The 14543-nt window shown below is 36.3% G+C and overlaps 1 protein-coding gene across 1 annotated transcript in view; it reads right to left on the bottom strand.

Annotated features, from left to right (window-relative positions):
- Positions 1–801: 801 nt before the first annotated feature.
- cpne9 (copine family member IX) overlaps positions 802–14543 on the bottom strand; it is a 39954-nt gene continuing 26212 nt past the window's right edge. The window contains exons 8-20 of the mRNA XM_082146308.1: positions 14044–14147; positions 12288–12392; positions 10767–10808; positions 10499–10574; positions 9873–9926; positions 9707–9768; positions 6442–6488; positions 6110–6291; positions 5733–5860; positions 4332–4434; positions 4184–4241; positions 4024–4097; positions 802–3328 (exon numbers count right to left, since the gene is read on the bottom strand). Coding sequence (XP_082002434.1) covers positions 3146–3328; positions 4024–4097; positions 4184–4241; positions 4332–4434; positions 5733–5860; positions 6110–6291; positions 6442–6488; positions 9707–9768; positions 9873–9926; positions 10499–10574; positions 10767–10808; positions 12288–12392; positions 14044–14147 — 1218 coding nt within the window. The 3' untranslated portion in view covers positions 802–3145. The remainder of the gene's footprint in view (positions 3329–4023; positions 4098–4183; positions 4242–4331; positions 4435–5732; positions 5861–6109; positions 6292–6441; positions 6489–9706; positions 9769–9872; positions 9927–10498; positions 10575–10766; positions 10809–12287; positions 12393–14043; positions 14148–14543) is intronic.

Below are 14543 nucleotides of genomic sequence, written 5' to 3'. Positions count from 1 at the left end.
ATAGGCATAACCACAAGCTGACATTGAGGACAGATGGTACTGTAAGTTTTAGAGAGATCTTCAGTGGATGTCAAGAGACCCTTGAGCGTCACATACAATCAACACTTCACACTGATCACCACTGGAGACTCGTCCCGATAGCAAGATGAGCTGACTAATGCAGTCCTGGCACATGGTTTGCAATACAATCAACTCTCAAACTATCATATAATGTATCAGAATTATGCATTAGCCTATGACCGTTTAAAAAACGCAGTACAATGCTAAATAAATGTAAATGTAAACCATCATATACTGTGCTGCGGTGTTTGTTAAGGCTGTTTATGTTTTAGTACAGCTGCTTTGTTATGTTCTCACCTTTCACCTCTGCAAACTGTGACATATCCATCCCTTCCTACACACATGCAACTAGAAAAAAAAAAAAAAATTCAGCATATATTCGCCACCAGATGCCAGTCAAGAGTCAAAGAACTACATTAGAATCCCAAAACAATAAATAGACGGCAAATAGAATTGAAAAGAGTTCTTTATTAGCTATATTAAGCTGTTCTTCTTGATTACTTGTCATCCTAATGTTTAAGTTGGTGTGAATATTGTTGGGGACAAAGACGTTTCAGCCATCATTTACTTACCATAATCTCATTCCAAATCTGCTTGACATTTTTTCTTGTGTGGAACACAAAAGGAGAAATTCTGAAGAAGTTCCTCATTTCCATGCAATTATAATGAACGGGGACTGATATTCACAAGTGCACACCTATCCATCCATCCTGTGAATAAGCATGATCAACTCTTCAGAAGTCAGCACAAGACATTCATGCTTTATTAAAAACACAACAAAGAGATATAAAACGAACATCTTTGCCTCACACATGTCGATATACAATCTTGGCAGGAATGTTTTACATGGTAGCACTTTGGCACAAGCAGCTGTGTTTACTATAGCTGTCTTTACTATGAAACAAATATCATTCAAATCTACAGTTTAGCAACAGTTAGAACATTTCCGATAGATTACTGTATATATAAATATGGAGAAAACGGTATTCAACATTAAAGTATCTGAGCAATATTTTGATCACAGCAACAAGGATTATGGAGGAAATACAAACATAAATTGATGTCGAATGTTATTGCACTATTCATTATGTACAGCAGAATGAAATAATGGAAAAATGAAAGATTCCGCTGGAATGCTCCAAACTTGCCAAACATTCAATGAGTCTACAATCATTTTTTGAATGGAATTTGAAAACATGGCAGTGTACGCAAGGGTGAACCTCACGAAAAATGTCAAGAAACATCCAGGTCATGCATCTACTCCAAATTCAAAAGAAAGGGAAAAAAAAGCCTATTTCTAGGGAAATTGCATTTTATTTTGAATTGAGACATTATTTTCATGACAGTTAGGAGCATCTTTATTTCATTATCAATACTGCAAAGAAAAATAAACTACTGAAAGTAGGCACGACATTAAAACTATTATTTTTACTATTAAAACGTAATAATTTCTATGTTAATGTTCTAAATTCTAAAAACTAGAAATAAAACATTTTTGATACTACAAATCATTTTAGGCATCAAAACATTGTAAACAATTATAAATTACATTATGAAAAAATGGATATTTAGAGATTTGCTGATGTTTACATTTAACAGTGTTATTAACATTTAGTGTTTAAATAGTGTTTTTAAAAATATATAACTTTAGGTAAGCATTAAAAACAATAAAGGTAAACCAATAACTGATACATAGTATAGTGCATCCATAATTTAAATTGTAAAGTATTTTTAAAGTGCAATAGTAAGTGTCGGTATTGGTAGCATTCACTACCAAAAAAATAAATAAATTGGGTTCTGGGCAATTTTGTCATAAAAATAATGTAACAATGCTTTAATAATTGTCTTAATGGTCGATTTGGGGTAAAATATGACCCAGGCATTTCTCCATGAGATTCACCTGTAAAATCCACCTTTGTCCCAGCAGCTTCCTAAAAAGAAATCCCTATCTCTTTCTGTGGTTCTGCTGATCACCTGATTTATCTTTGTCACGCCATCCGTCTGCACACTTCCTGTGCCCATTAACCTCTGCTGATTACACTCTGGATATTTCTTCCCTCAATCTTCCTCTCTCTGGTTGAATTGCACTGATTGGCACCTCAGTTTCTCCAGGTAATTAGCTGCATCCACTCGAGATGTGCGGAAGACTCCGAGTGTGCCGGTGTTCCCGCACAGGCATCTGTTTTTCTGCCACACGTAGCTACTTATTAGCTCCTTTCATAATCGGGCACAAATTAGAAAATATTTACACACTCAAAAGTGTGCCGGCGCAACTAGTTCAGCCAGTGAGAAAATGAAATATATATATATTGGCCCAAGAATCTACGTGAAATACAAAGATGATGTGTGATATTAAAGGTGACCTGTGCATGCGTGTTGGGGTATTACGGCGTACAGCACAGCTTGCCAACCACTCGCTCGCTCTGTCCCTCGAGTGTGAGAGCACAGAGACTCATGTTCCTGGGTAAATTTCATTAAGAAATGTCCAGATGATGTTTCAAGACAAAATATAGAAGAAAAGACTAAATATGATATTTTACATACAGTAAGTAAAGTTTTTTTTTTCTGCTTAGTGACAATCCTCAAATTCTCATTAGTCTACTCATAATTGCATTTATAAATGTACTACAGTATATAACTTCAGTAAATAAGTTAAAGTAAAGTATTTTTTAGTGTAACAAGAGATTTAGGAATGAGAAAATAATGTCTCAATGCAATAAATCTCCATTTATATTGTTTCAATTTATTTTATGTAATTTTATCAAATTTGATGTATATTTTATTGTTTTCTCATCTTTAGATTTTTGGGTGAAAAATGACCCAGACATTTCTTTTTACGTCCACATCTTCCATTCCAGGCAAGCAAAAACTGCTTTGAATGATCACTGGCTGATTATTAAGTATTACACCACACACTTACATTAACGTGTTCCTGATTTCAGTTGATTATTATTGTAACTACATAATATGCTACTGCTAACTTAAGTGGAAAGTAAAAATGTGCATCCCCAGTGACGGACCCGGGGGGGTTCAGACGTGAACATAGAGCTGTGTTTGAGGGAGAGGATAAAATACTGCTCTGGGATCAGAGGTGGACATTTATCTGTGGTGTAGGAGAGGGGGAGAGGGCTGGTCTGGGTTCAACGCCTCTGCTCTTCATGAACGAAAGCAGCTGGTCAGGGATCTCGGCCAGGACATCTTTGGCCAGTCGGGCCATGCTGAGTACCTGGTTCCCGGATCGGTCGATGTAGTCCCGGAATGGCACAAACTAAATCAGAGATACAGAGATGAAACTCATGAAAAATGTCTTTCTGACTTTACAAAAAAAAAAAAGAGGTAAAAATAATAAATAAATAAAAATACATTATATCATTTAATATGATATTTAACAATCATATATATTTAACAATTATAAATAAAAAAATATCATAATAATACTTAATCTAAAATATCTAATAAATAAAATAATTAATAAAAAAATTCACAAAACAAATTTGAATTTATCTCTAAAGCTTTAACAGTTATGGGACACCAAAGTGTGCCATATTTGTGGAATGTGTCGCATATCAAAACCACTTATTTTTTATTATGGTAACACTTTACAATAAGGTTCCATTTGTTAGCTACATTACTTAACATGAACTAATGATGAAAAACCCTTCTAAAGCATCTTATTATTAATCTTAGTTTAAGTTCATTTCAATATTTACTAATCCATTATTAAAATCAAAAGTTGTATCTGTTAATATTATTTAATGGACCTGAGCTAACATGAACTAACAATCAACAGTTGTATTTTTATTAAATGACGTTGTTATTATTATTATTTTGCCTAACATGATTTAAATTATTAAAATGAGAAAAATGTATAATGTTAAATTTACTCAGGGCCAAATAGACTTTTTCAATTATGTAAATAAAAAATAAATAAATAAATAATCTCGAATAGGTAACATTATGTACCTGGACAATGTCTCTCTCAGCAACACGTCCCCTGGAGGACACCCTAACCTCATCTCCATCCAACTCCTCCATAGCTGTTACATCAACAAGAGAATAGTTACATCACATATCTTATTCTTGATTCGAGACCATCTCTGTTTCTGCAGTGCCATAATCTCACCATCAAATTCAGCAGGGCCGACTCCCACGATTATGATTGACATGGGCAGGGACGCCGCCTGAAAAAAGGAGAGGTGATCGGTGCCCTGCTAAAAAGATGATTGTATTTACAGAACATCATGAAGGTCTAACAAGCAAAAACGACTCACGGTGACCACGGCTTCTCTAGTCTGCACCATGTCGGAAATGACACCGTCTGTGATGATCAGCAACACAAAGTACTGAGAGCCATCTGTCACCTCTGATGCGGACCTGAGGATTTACAGTACAGTTAGACTTAAGAGCATCTATATTCAAGCAAAAAAAAAGACTTCTCAGAAACTAAAAATGCTTCCAGGGAGAAGGATTTAATATGTCTGGCTGCAATAAAACAAGTGCACTGCTACACGGTTGCTATGGTATTATGGGTGATTGCAAACTGGACCAAGTCAAAACAAGTCTATGATATTCTGATTCCTTGAAATGGGTTTTTGAGTAACGCACACACACAAATACTATAATACTTATTATTATTATTAAATAATGAATAATACTTATTCATACTTAATAATTTGGAGATTATGATTTTGTGTTACAGCATATCACTGGAAATATCCAATGAAATCCTCCTTATTTTATCTAAGCCCTTTTCTCAGCTTTTTTTTTTAAGTCTGTCTGTTCCTTCCAGTCCATTGACCCTAATAACCACCTCCAGATATTGTCTCATTCACGACACGCAAGAAGTGGCGAGCGCAGAGATGAGAATACCAAGTTGAAAAGTTGACCACTTCAGCAGCGGGCGATCAATATCAGCCTCTTAAAGCACCTCTGCCGTTCTGGGAGTTTGGTTTTCTTTAGATTGAGAGATTTAGCTGGATCTGAAGAAGCCTTGAAACTGACAAGGGCAATTAAAAGCTTCTTCACGTGTGTGAAAGGTTTTTTGTCATGTCGTGTGATGACCGGTGTACTGATATGACACGATATACATGACATTTGAAGCAGACCAGAGATTCAAACCCAACATTCTTCTCCTGTGGCAAGTTTAAAGAATACTAATTATCCATGTTTTTCTGCTTTATTTTAGCAGGATTTGATGACACAAATCACCCTTATTATGTCATGACTTTCTGTGCAAAACATTTTTAATAAATGATCAAAATTTTTGTAGCTCGGTTTCAATAAATAATCGGTGACTGGAGAGGCCGCTTTGTGCTGTGAACGCTGCCTGCATAGTACATCAAAGTTCCAGCAAGCAAGAAAAATCCTGTTTTCCATGATATGTCCCTTTTAAAAAGTTTCTGCGTGGTAAACATCAGACCTCGGCTGCATCTGAGCAGCAGGTACACTGTGTGAAGTGTTAGTCAAGCACAGGATTCTGGAGGAGTCTTCGGGGAGCGTGTGTGCGCGTAAGTGCATTTGTGTGGAGCGAGAGGACAGGCTTTAGAGTGAATAACAAGTGGATAGTGACAGGAAGGAGTTCAGCTCACAGGGGAGACAGAAAAAAACCCAGGGCAAAGAGACAGAAAGAGAGCTCAACCTCGTGTCAATTGCAGGAGGACTGTTTAGCTTACTGTGCCACCTGGTTGATGACAGGGGAAAAGTTGGTGGGGCCGTAGAGCTGCACTTTACGAAGACAGTCATAGTACGCCTCCAGCACGCCTTCGATGCCGACGCAGTTTGCATTCTCACAGTCGGAGTTCTACGAGGTCAGAATACACATGCATTGGAGAGAACCTCCACAAGTTCATATATAATACATGAGGATGTATGTAGTGTATAGAAGAGAGAGAAAAACATTTTGTGTTCCATCAAAGGAAAAATAAGTCATACCGGTTTGGAACGACATGAGTAATTTTCATCTGAATTTTCACTAATCTTTAACCATCCAACATTACTCTGGAGTTGTGTGTGCGTTTTTAATGATGGCTCTTTTTGAGCCGTTTCTCACCAGGGGAAAAACATGAGAGATCTTGCCATCAGGAGGGAGTTTAGCTCCAAAGCCATAGGCAGGGAAGAGTTTGTCACTGTCATAATCCTGGACGATTTCCCCTACGGCTTTAAGGGCCATGGCGTACGTGTTCAGCTGATACGGGTTCATGTAGTGGAGCGATGTCGGCTGTGATGGATTTCCTGCATTCAGGTATCAATCAATACAAGTTTAGACACAAGTGCAAAGACATTGAGGCCAAATTCTAAATCTAACATGTAACATGGACATGTGACCTTTGCATGCCACACAAACACAAATGGTTGTATTTCAGTCAATGAAGATGGTCTTACCATTAGAGGCGGTGAAGTCTATTGCTACAGTGAAGTTCAGCTGTGTTCTGTTTCAACATTGAAGAGTCACAGTCAAAAGATGTAACCAATGCAGTATATAATCATATGGGTACTCTACATGATTTGCTAATTTACATGTTTCAAAATTTTGGGGTCAGTAAGAAATTAATACTTTTATTCAGCAAGGGTGGATTAAATTTATCAAAAGTGACAGTAAAGACATTTCTAATGTTACAAAAAAAAACATTCATCAAAGAATCTTGACATTAATCATAATACCAAATGTTTCTTGAGCAGCAAATCGGCATATTAGAATGATTTCTGAAGGATCATGTGACACTGAAGACTGGAGAAATGATGCTGAAAATTCAGCTTTGCATCACAGGAATAAATTACATTTAAAAAAATTTAACTAAACAGTTATTAAATTGTAGTAATAATTCATAATATTTCTTGACCAAATTTTTGACCAAATAAAAGCAGCCTTGGTGAGCATTAGAGACTTGACCACTAGTTAAAATGCTTATTTTTTCGTTCTCCCCCTCATATAACAAATATTAGTTAGTAAGCGCTGTGAGAGTAAACCTCACTCTCCGGCCTCAGGAAGAGGCTGCAGTCTTTAGCATCCTTTTTAGTGCGCCTGCTTCCCATGCCTCCCATGCCGGTTCGAATCACGCCCAGATGTGCGTTTCCCAAATGCATTGTTAACCAACTATGGTCGCAAGTTCCATCATTATCAGCATAGTTCAACGAGTCTGTATTTCCCAAAACCATATTCCAATGAACATATCGCAAAGTTGTGTGGTTGGAACGACAGCTCTCGACCTGTGGTTAGAAGCATAGTTTCTTGCTTGCATGACATGTGGACTTAAGTCCTCATCCCAGTGCCACAGAGATGGCTGCAGGGTCATCAGCCGGGGACCACCCTTCACTAATGTTTCGCTCCTTTAATCCCGGAACATCTCAAGGTGGCGGCACAGCGAGAAGGGACGTATCCCAACCGCTCCCTACAGCCAGCTCTAGGATCCTTGCTTTCCCCATGCTCTAATCCTTCCTCCGAAGCTAAAGCCAAAAGCTCCCTTGTTCTGGCTCTTCTGCCAGGTCTTTGAGAGCCTTCCTCAGGTTTGAGCCTGAGATTCCAAGTGACTACAGAAATCGCTGGGTAGATGTTCCAGAGTAGCCTCTACAACCCACTTCCAGCAAAATAAGCAAGCTGACATCCAGTACTATTCTATATCTTTTATTTCGAATATACACAAATTTCATTTACGTCTTTTAGTCTGTCAAGAGATTTAAAGCAGTGCTTTTGAAGAGTGCGCATGTGCATACATGCTCTAGTCCGTAAGAACGAGCCTATGATTGAATCTGGATATGAAGCAAAATAACTGAGAATTTCACAACTGCTAGTTCAGCAGCGAGTCCCCCTTTTGTTTAATAACAGCAGCAGCTGAGCTGAAATGAACAAAGTCTGATCCATATTATCCATGCTTCGAAGGAAGCAAGACATCTGACCTTTAGTACTAAGGAGTTCACATGCTCTTTGTCACACATTTGATTAATAACCTAGAAATAGTTCAGAATCCAAATATTACATTTTTTCTGAATTGCTAAAACACATTTCTCGAAACCATCACTCACTTTCTCAAAACCTTCAACACAAAACCAAATCTTCAAACTATATTCAGAGAACATCTGACTCAGACTCAGCCTTGACAACACTCTCCACACCTGGCTCTTTCTCGTACTCATCCACCACCTCTTACACATACTTTTCCTCCTCTCCTTTTCAGGTTGTTTCCATCTATTGTTCGTATCAACATTCAGTGCATCTGTGCCACCTATGCACTCTGAGCTGGCTTATTTTGCACAGCTGAGTTGATCACATCATTAGAAATAAGTGTGAACAGTTTCGAGTCGATGCATGTAAACGATGACAACTGTGTTTTAGTTGCGTTGAACTTTTTCCTGCCTGTGTTTAGCGTTTTGCAACACAAGTGCATCACAGTGCGATATGTGTTTAGTGAGAATGTGTTTAGAGTTTTGCATGAGATTTGCAAATTATGTCTAACTGCCTGAACTTGTTGAAGGATTTACAGAAAGAGTTATTTATTCAACAAATTGGTTTTGGCTATGTTGAGAATTTGGTCCAGAGAATACGGTTTAGTGTTTTAACAATTCAGGAAAAACTGTACATAGATTTCCATTCATTTCATTCATTTATTTGTTTTAAAATGTTTAAAATATTAATACTTTATTTCCAGGTTTAGATTTTCAATGTGGACTCTTTTAACTTTTAGATGCCAATTATATACAAATTTATAATAGACAAAAAACAATTATATAAATGCATATTTATATTGCTAAAGTACACTAGTAGAATATGCTGAAACTTTGAGAGAATTCAGACTTCCACTTAAACTTACATTTCTATGATGCAAAATTCTGAGCAAGTTATCAAAATGCTTCTAACTTGGACATATCTAATTAATAAATAAATAAATAAATAAATGTTCTTGTTTTTTTTTTATATACAGTACATCATTATGTTTTTTATCAAGTCGATGCATAATTAAAGGTTTAGTTGTAATTAAAAGGCAAGCATATGGTATGACATACTGGTATACTGAATCATTGCCTTGATTTCAGTTGTTTTGAAATGAGTATGAGATCTTTGCTTTAGCAAAAATGTTTCTACATTTTTATTAGAGTTGTGAATTGATTAAAAATGGGCTCCTCACTTATTTTTTGCTATCTGCTCTCAGTAAGCATGGATTGGTCATGCAGTTTTTCTTTATAAAACATGAAGGTTTTACTTCAAGCTTGAAAGGCTCTCCAGTTATGGTATTTAAGGGACATTGTGTGTATTTTTAGCATTTTATTTTAAATAATCACATTAAATTGACGTCAAATTGACAGCCTTAACTTTTATTTGATCCTTCAAACTATTTGACTATTACTGGGATACATGGCACGTAAAAAACGTGTATTCCTATAGTGCATTTTATCAATATTTGTTATCAGTATTCAACACACATGCTGGTTATGCCGGGAAAAAAATGATGGTAACTAAACTGTCCTGAAAGCTCAATGACAATAAGATCCACTTCTAGTTAATTGGTATTGTCTCGAGCGCAAGATATTCAGATTGACTAACTATAATTCCACAAATGGTTTACATGCATGCCCGATACAGCTGCTCTCTAACCAGTTAATCTGCATCTTTCTCCAGACTAATTTATCCAGGGACTTTTTAAGGGGCACTCACCCGCCCCGAATGAAGTCCACAAATGTGTACTCCGATTCCACTTTGAAGGACAAAAGTGTTACCTAGAGAGAATGAAAAAAAGAAAGAGAGAGGATAGATAATGGAAGTCATTATGAAAATAAATCAGAAGAGGAGAGCGCTTGACAGGTAATTCATTCACACGTACCGTGCCAGAGTTGACGTATTTCTTTTTCCGGCCTTTCTTTTTAGGATTCAGAACCTGAAAGAAACAAAAAGACACCCATCAAGCATGGCTGAAAGGAATATGACATATTACTGAAGTGTCCTCATATGTTTGTTTTTTCTTCTTTTATGATTCATGAAACATTTTTGGCACTTTCATGAATACGGCCCACGTTGTTGTCCCATTACTTTTTAAGAGGCATTAGAGGAGCATGTTTAGAACTAATAGATATGTTAGATAAAATATTATCTAACAAAAAATTATCCTGACATGAAAAGTAGCTAGTTTTCAACACATTAAATGTCTGTATTCCTCCTTTTAGCCTGTCTTCACCTTTTTGGTTGTATCTAACCATGAAAATCCAGTAAAAATTAACTATTTTTTTTTTTATTAAAACAATATTTAGCTGGATCCCACATTTTCAGCACAACCCTGTAACTGCATAATATATACATAAACAATTAAAAACAAAAGAAAATACTTAATATTTTTCACTATTTTTGTTTTTTAAACCAGTCAAAATAACTAAAATGTGTTAAAGTGTTGTGTTTTGCCAGAATTCACAAATCAATTCATCAAAATGAATTTGTAAAAAATTATGTTTTTACCTCATAAACATTGAATTGGCTCTGTCCACGAGACAGCTCTCTATAGCTGGTTGTAAACTCGCCGATGAAGTCATGACTGAAGAAAAATGAAAGCGTTTACTCATCTGAAGAATATTTAATGAACATTGCATGAGCATGCAGAGAAGAAATTATTTTGGCTAATGAAAATTTGACTTGAGTTATTCTTGTTATGCAGGGTAATTTATGTGTTCGTAAACAGAATATTTACTACCCACAAGGGGAACACAAGCCATGAAGAACAACGTACCTTCCATCTCTGTCCCAGTCATAAACATCAATCTTCACTGTTCTGGAGAGATCACAAACAAAATCAAACCTCACAGCAAGTCAATATCTAAAATTAAAGAGCAGACAGCCTGAATTTTCTCAAAAGGTCAGAGTATAACAGGAGCCTGGTGAGTCTACAGAGCCAGTCCAAAATAACACCAGCACTGGCCGCTGTCTCACTCCAGCTGACTGCTGGGATTATTCCCACTGCCACAGTGACACAGCTGCCTGTTTCCACAGCTCACGGAACCAGCGGTGCTTCGTTTCAACACCTCAGAGCTCAGTACACAAGTCTGAGGGATGCTTTAAAGGTGCAACAAAAAATATATTCCTCTCAAAAATCACACACTCCTATCAAATAAGGTCAAAGATTATTTAAATGTTGGGGACATTGATTCAAAGGAACTGGCTCTCAGAATGCACCCAATAATCTAATGCATGAAATCAATACTGATCTTTACTCATATATCATATATTTACTGTATTAGGGCTGTAAAAATTATGCACAAACAAAAATTTAAATATTGTTAATGCTTTTTTTTCTTCTAATTCTAGTAAAGAATTCTAATAAAGCTCCTGCAAGGACTTCAGATGAAGCAAGATTTGAATCAACATGCACCAATGCTAAATTTTTCTATAAATCATAATCATTTGTTAACAAACAAGTATTCATCACTTCAATGAGCTCTTTCTTTCTGCCTTAAATTAATACATTGTTTAAATTAATAAATTATTGGCTAGCTGTGTGATTTGTATATGTACATTTCTGAAATGCATAACTTGGACACAGTCACCTCTGATAACAGATCCCTCTAAATTGTAATGTAGACATGCATTTTCTGTAAAGCTGCTTAGAAACAATATGTATTGTGCAAAGCGCTATACAAATAAATGTGAATTGAATTGAAAATGTGAATTATTTTTCAACATAGTGCATTTATTTAACGTTCTGTTCTGTGTGATTTCAACAATCTGTATTTCTCATTAAATGAAGAAAGACATTCTGTATGGATAACATATTTATTAATCAAACCCAGATGAAAAGTTAAACTAAAGTAATAAAAGCATTCTTTGTGTGGTGAAACAAACAAGTGATCAAAAAACCAATGCACATGAAAAAAACAAACATCTAAATGTCTATAAAGTGGAAAAAGTATAAGGTTTTAGAATTTAATGCTTTCAGTTTTTTATGCAGTTGTATCTGAGTAAAGAGCATACAAATGAAATATTATTAAAAAGGAACTAAATGTGTTGACTGGGAAAAACATTGAGTTTTATTACAAGGAATTTTTTAATTGACAGCCAAAATATATTTATACAGGAATATTTACATGTTTAGTGAAATGAGTGAATATTTAATAACCAATATTATATTTGGAATAACATGCATCAATTAGTAGTTCACAGAAAGACCGGGAACATGTATTAAGACAGGTCGATTTTGTTTTCACATCATCTTAAAGAAGGGTTATCTCTTCGTCAAGGTTTTAAAGAGCCTCACCTGTCATAGTCTCCATTACAGAGAGCTCGCACTGGGATGGTGAAGGGCTGCCACACAGGGTTCAAAGTATTCTTTACCACCTCTGTTTTGTGACAGATAGTGAACCTACAAAAGAGACAAATCAAAAAGGAAATCTTGTTTAAAGGCTTGCTATGACAGCTGTATGGTTTTCTTTGAAGGAATATGTTTGAAAATGAATACCAACCAACTACAGGGGAGCATCAATACAAGTGGTTAACATCAAGAGCAGCTCATGGTGGGCATGAAGAGCCTCTTGGGTTTCACAAAACTACCATCCATAACCCTCTGTTATCAGTCAATTGAGCTAACACTTAGGGATCATTTTGTGTTTTATGGGTTTTTATGTTAAGTCTGAAAACATTAAGCTAATACCATGTACTAAGCTGGCATGAAATTATGAAGAAAGAAGGGATAAATCTTTGTTTTTACCATGCTCCTTCTAGAAGCTTCCTAAAAAGATGCAACCTTAAGTTCTGTTTTGCTGTTTATTAATCCCGAAATATGTTCTGATTGGTTGAGATTTTCTTGCTTTAAACATGATTTAACTGTCAATGATAACAACCCTGATACCTGATATGACCCTTACAATGACTTTTGTTAGTGTAATATAATGCAGTTGTTTGGCTGCTCATTTTTACGGGAATGGCCATAACCAGGGTTTGGAAATTAGTGAGGTCTGGGGTATTTTGTAAACCTGTACTGTTGTTATTATTCTACTGTTTAGATACCGTTTCTTACAGACAATGTCATGATCAAGTTTTAGTTTGGAATATGAAAAATGTACAGAGGTCTGGACCTCGGTGACCTCGTAACTTGGTCATGGCTAGGATCAAACTTCACCGCTGGCAAAATAGGCTTCCAATAAAACTTGGCTGCCTATACAGTATAAAGTCGAATCGGTGCTACCTGACTAGAGAAAACAGAGGGGAAAAGGCTGTTGGCTTCCCTTTGGGCCAAATAGTTAGGGAAAACTTAATGCACTGGTTATGTTGCAGTCAAAGGCCACTCCCAACAGTCTGCTATGGATACACTTACCAGAGTCAAATAACGTCTTGCTCTAGTAGGAAATACTTCTTTGCAAAGTGAGTTACTTTTGGTTTCCAGTGAAGGATGGGGAAAGTTATAAGTAGTGGCTAAAGGCTGCAAAGAATCATAAATATTGAGAGAATACCGATAAAGAAAATCTGAAAAACATCTGTGTTTGTAGTCAACATTTCAAACTGGATGACCATGGACACTGTTTTAGGCCAAATGGGGGTGGGAAACTGAAAAATAAAATAAATAAATAAACACTGCCATTCAGTCAGTTCTGCCCAAAGCAAAATGCCATCCGGTACAGGTAAGAAAGCTGTTGCCATAGTGTTCCATTTCTACCATAATGCTGTTTAAAGAGTAGACATAGTATGATAAAGTTTTCAGTGATAATCCAACACTTGCAATAAACCTACACTTGCAATTTGTCCTATTAATAACCCTCTGTTGATCCGACAGTGGGCGGGGATACAAAAATGCGGAAGCATAATCCGTAGTTTTAACGTCAAATTTTTTGCAGACAAATTAATGTAAATTTCTTGGTCCAGGTAACACAGAGAACGAGTAAACATTGTTACATTATTAAAAAATGGTTACACTTTATACTTTAGTTTTTATCATACCTGGTAAGGGCACATTGTTAAGATGATGTCCATTAGTAATAGGAAGCACACTGAATACTCCTTTAGGCACTCATACTCACGTGCCATCTTCATTGCTGCGGTAAAACACCAGGAAGGGGTCGGACTTCCCGAAGAAATCCTTTTTATCCAACTTGTTAGCACAGAGTTGCATGGTTGCAATGTCCTGTTATAAAAAACTTTGATTACTTTGGGATAGATGGGAATAGAATATTCCTAGAGCTACCAAAAACAAACAAGATGCACAAACAAGCAAACAAAGCACATGCACTCCTGACTCTGAGTCTTCAAGACTGGCACTATTATATCCAACAATGCATTTTAATTGCTGGCCTCAGTTAACATCTCTCCAGAGCAGGAGTTCAGGACACAACAAAGGCAAAATACTAGGACAAGAAATCATTTCCACAGAGAGGACACACTTGTGTTAGAGGAGAACAGCAATTTGTTCATACATATTAATGCTGAGCGGAGGTCTCCAGTGTTTAGCTATTTATTGGTGCTGTTCTCTTCAGAATACCAGATCTCTGGGGAGACCCTCAAGACCAGGAGGGAAGTCACA

This window comes from Leuciscus leuciscus (assembly GCF_965113295.1).
Source record: "Leuciscus leuciscus genome assembly, chromosome: 18".
Classification (NCBI taxonomy): Eukaryota; Metazoa; Chordata; class Actinopteri; order Cypriniformes; family Leuciscidae; genus Leuciscus; species Leuciscus leuciscus.
The sequence above is the reverse complement of the archived record's forward strand: the minus strand, read 5'-3'. Positions and strand labels throughout refer to the sequence as shown.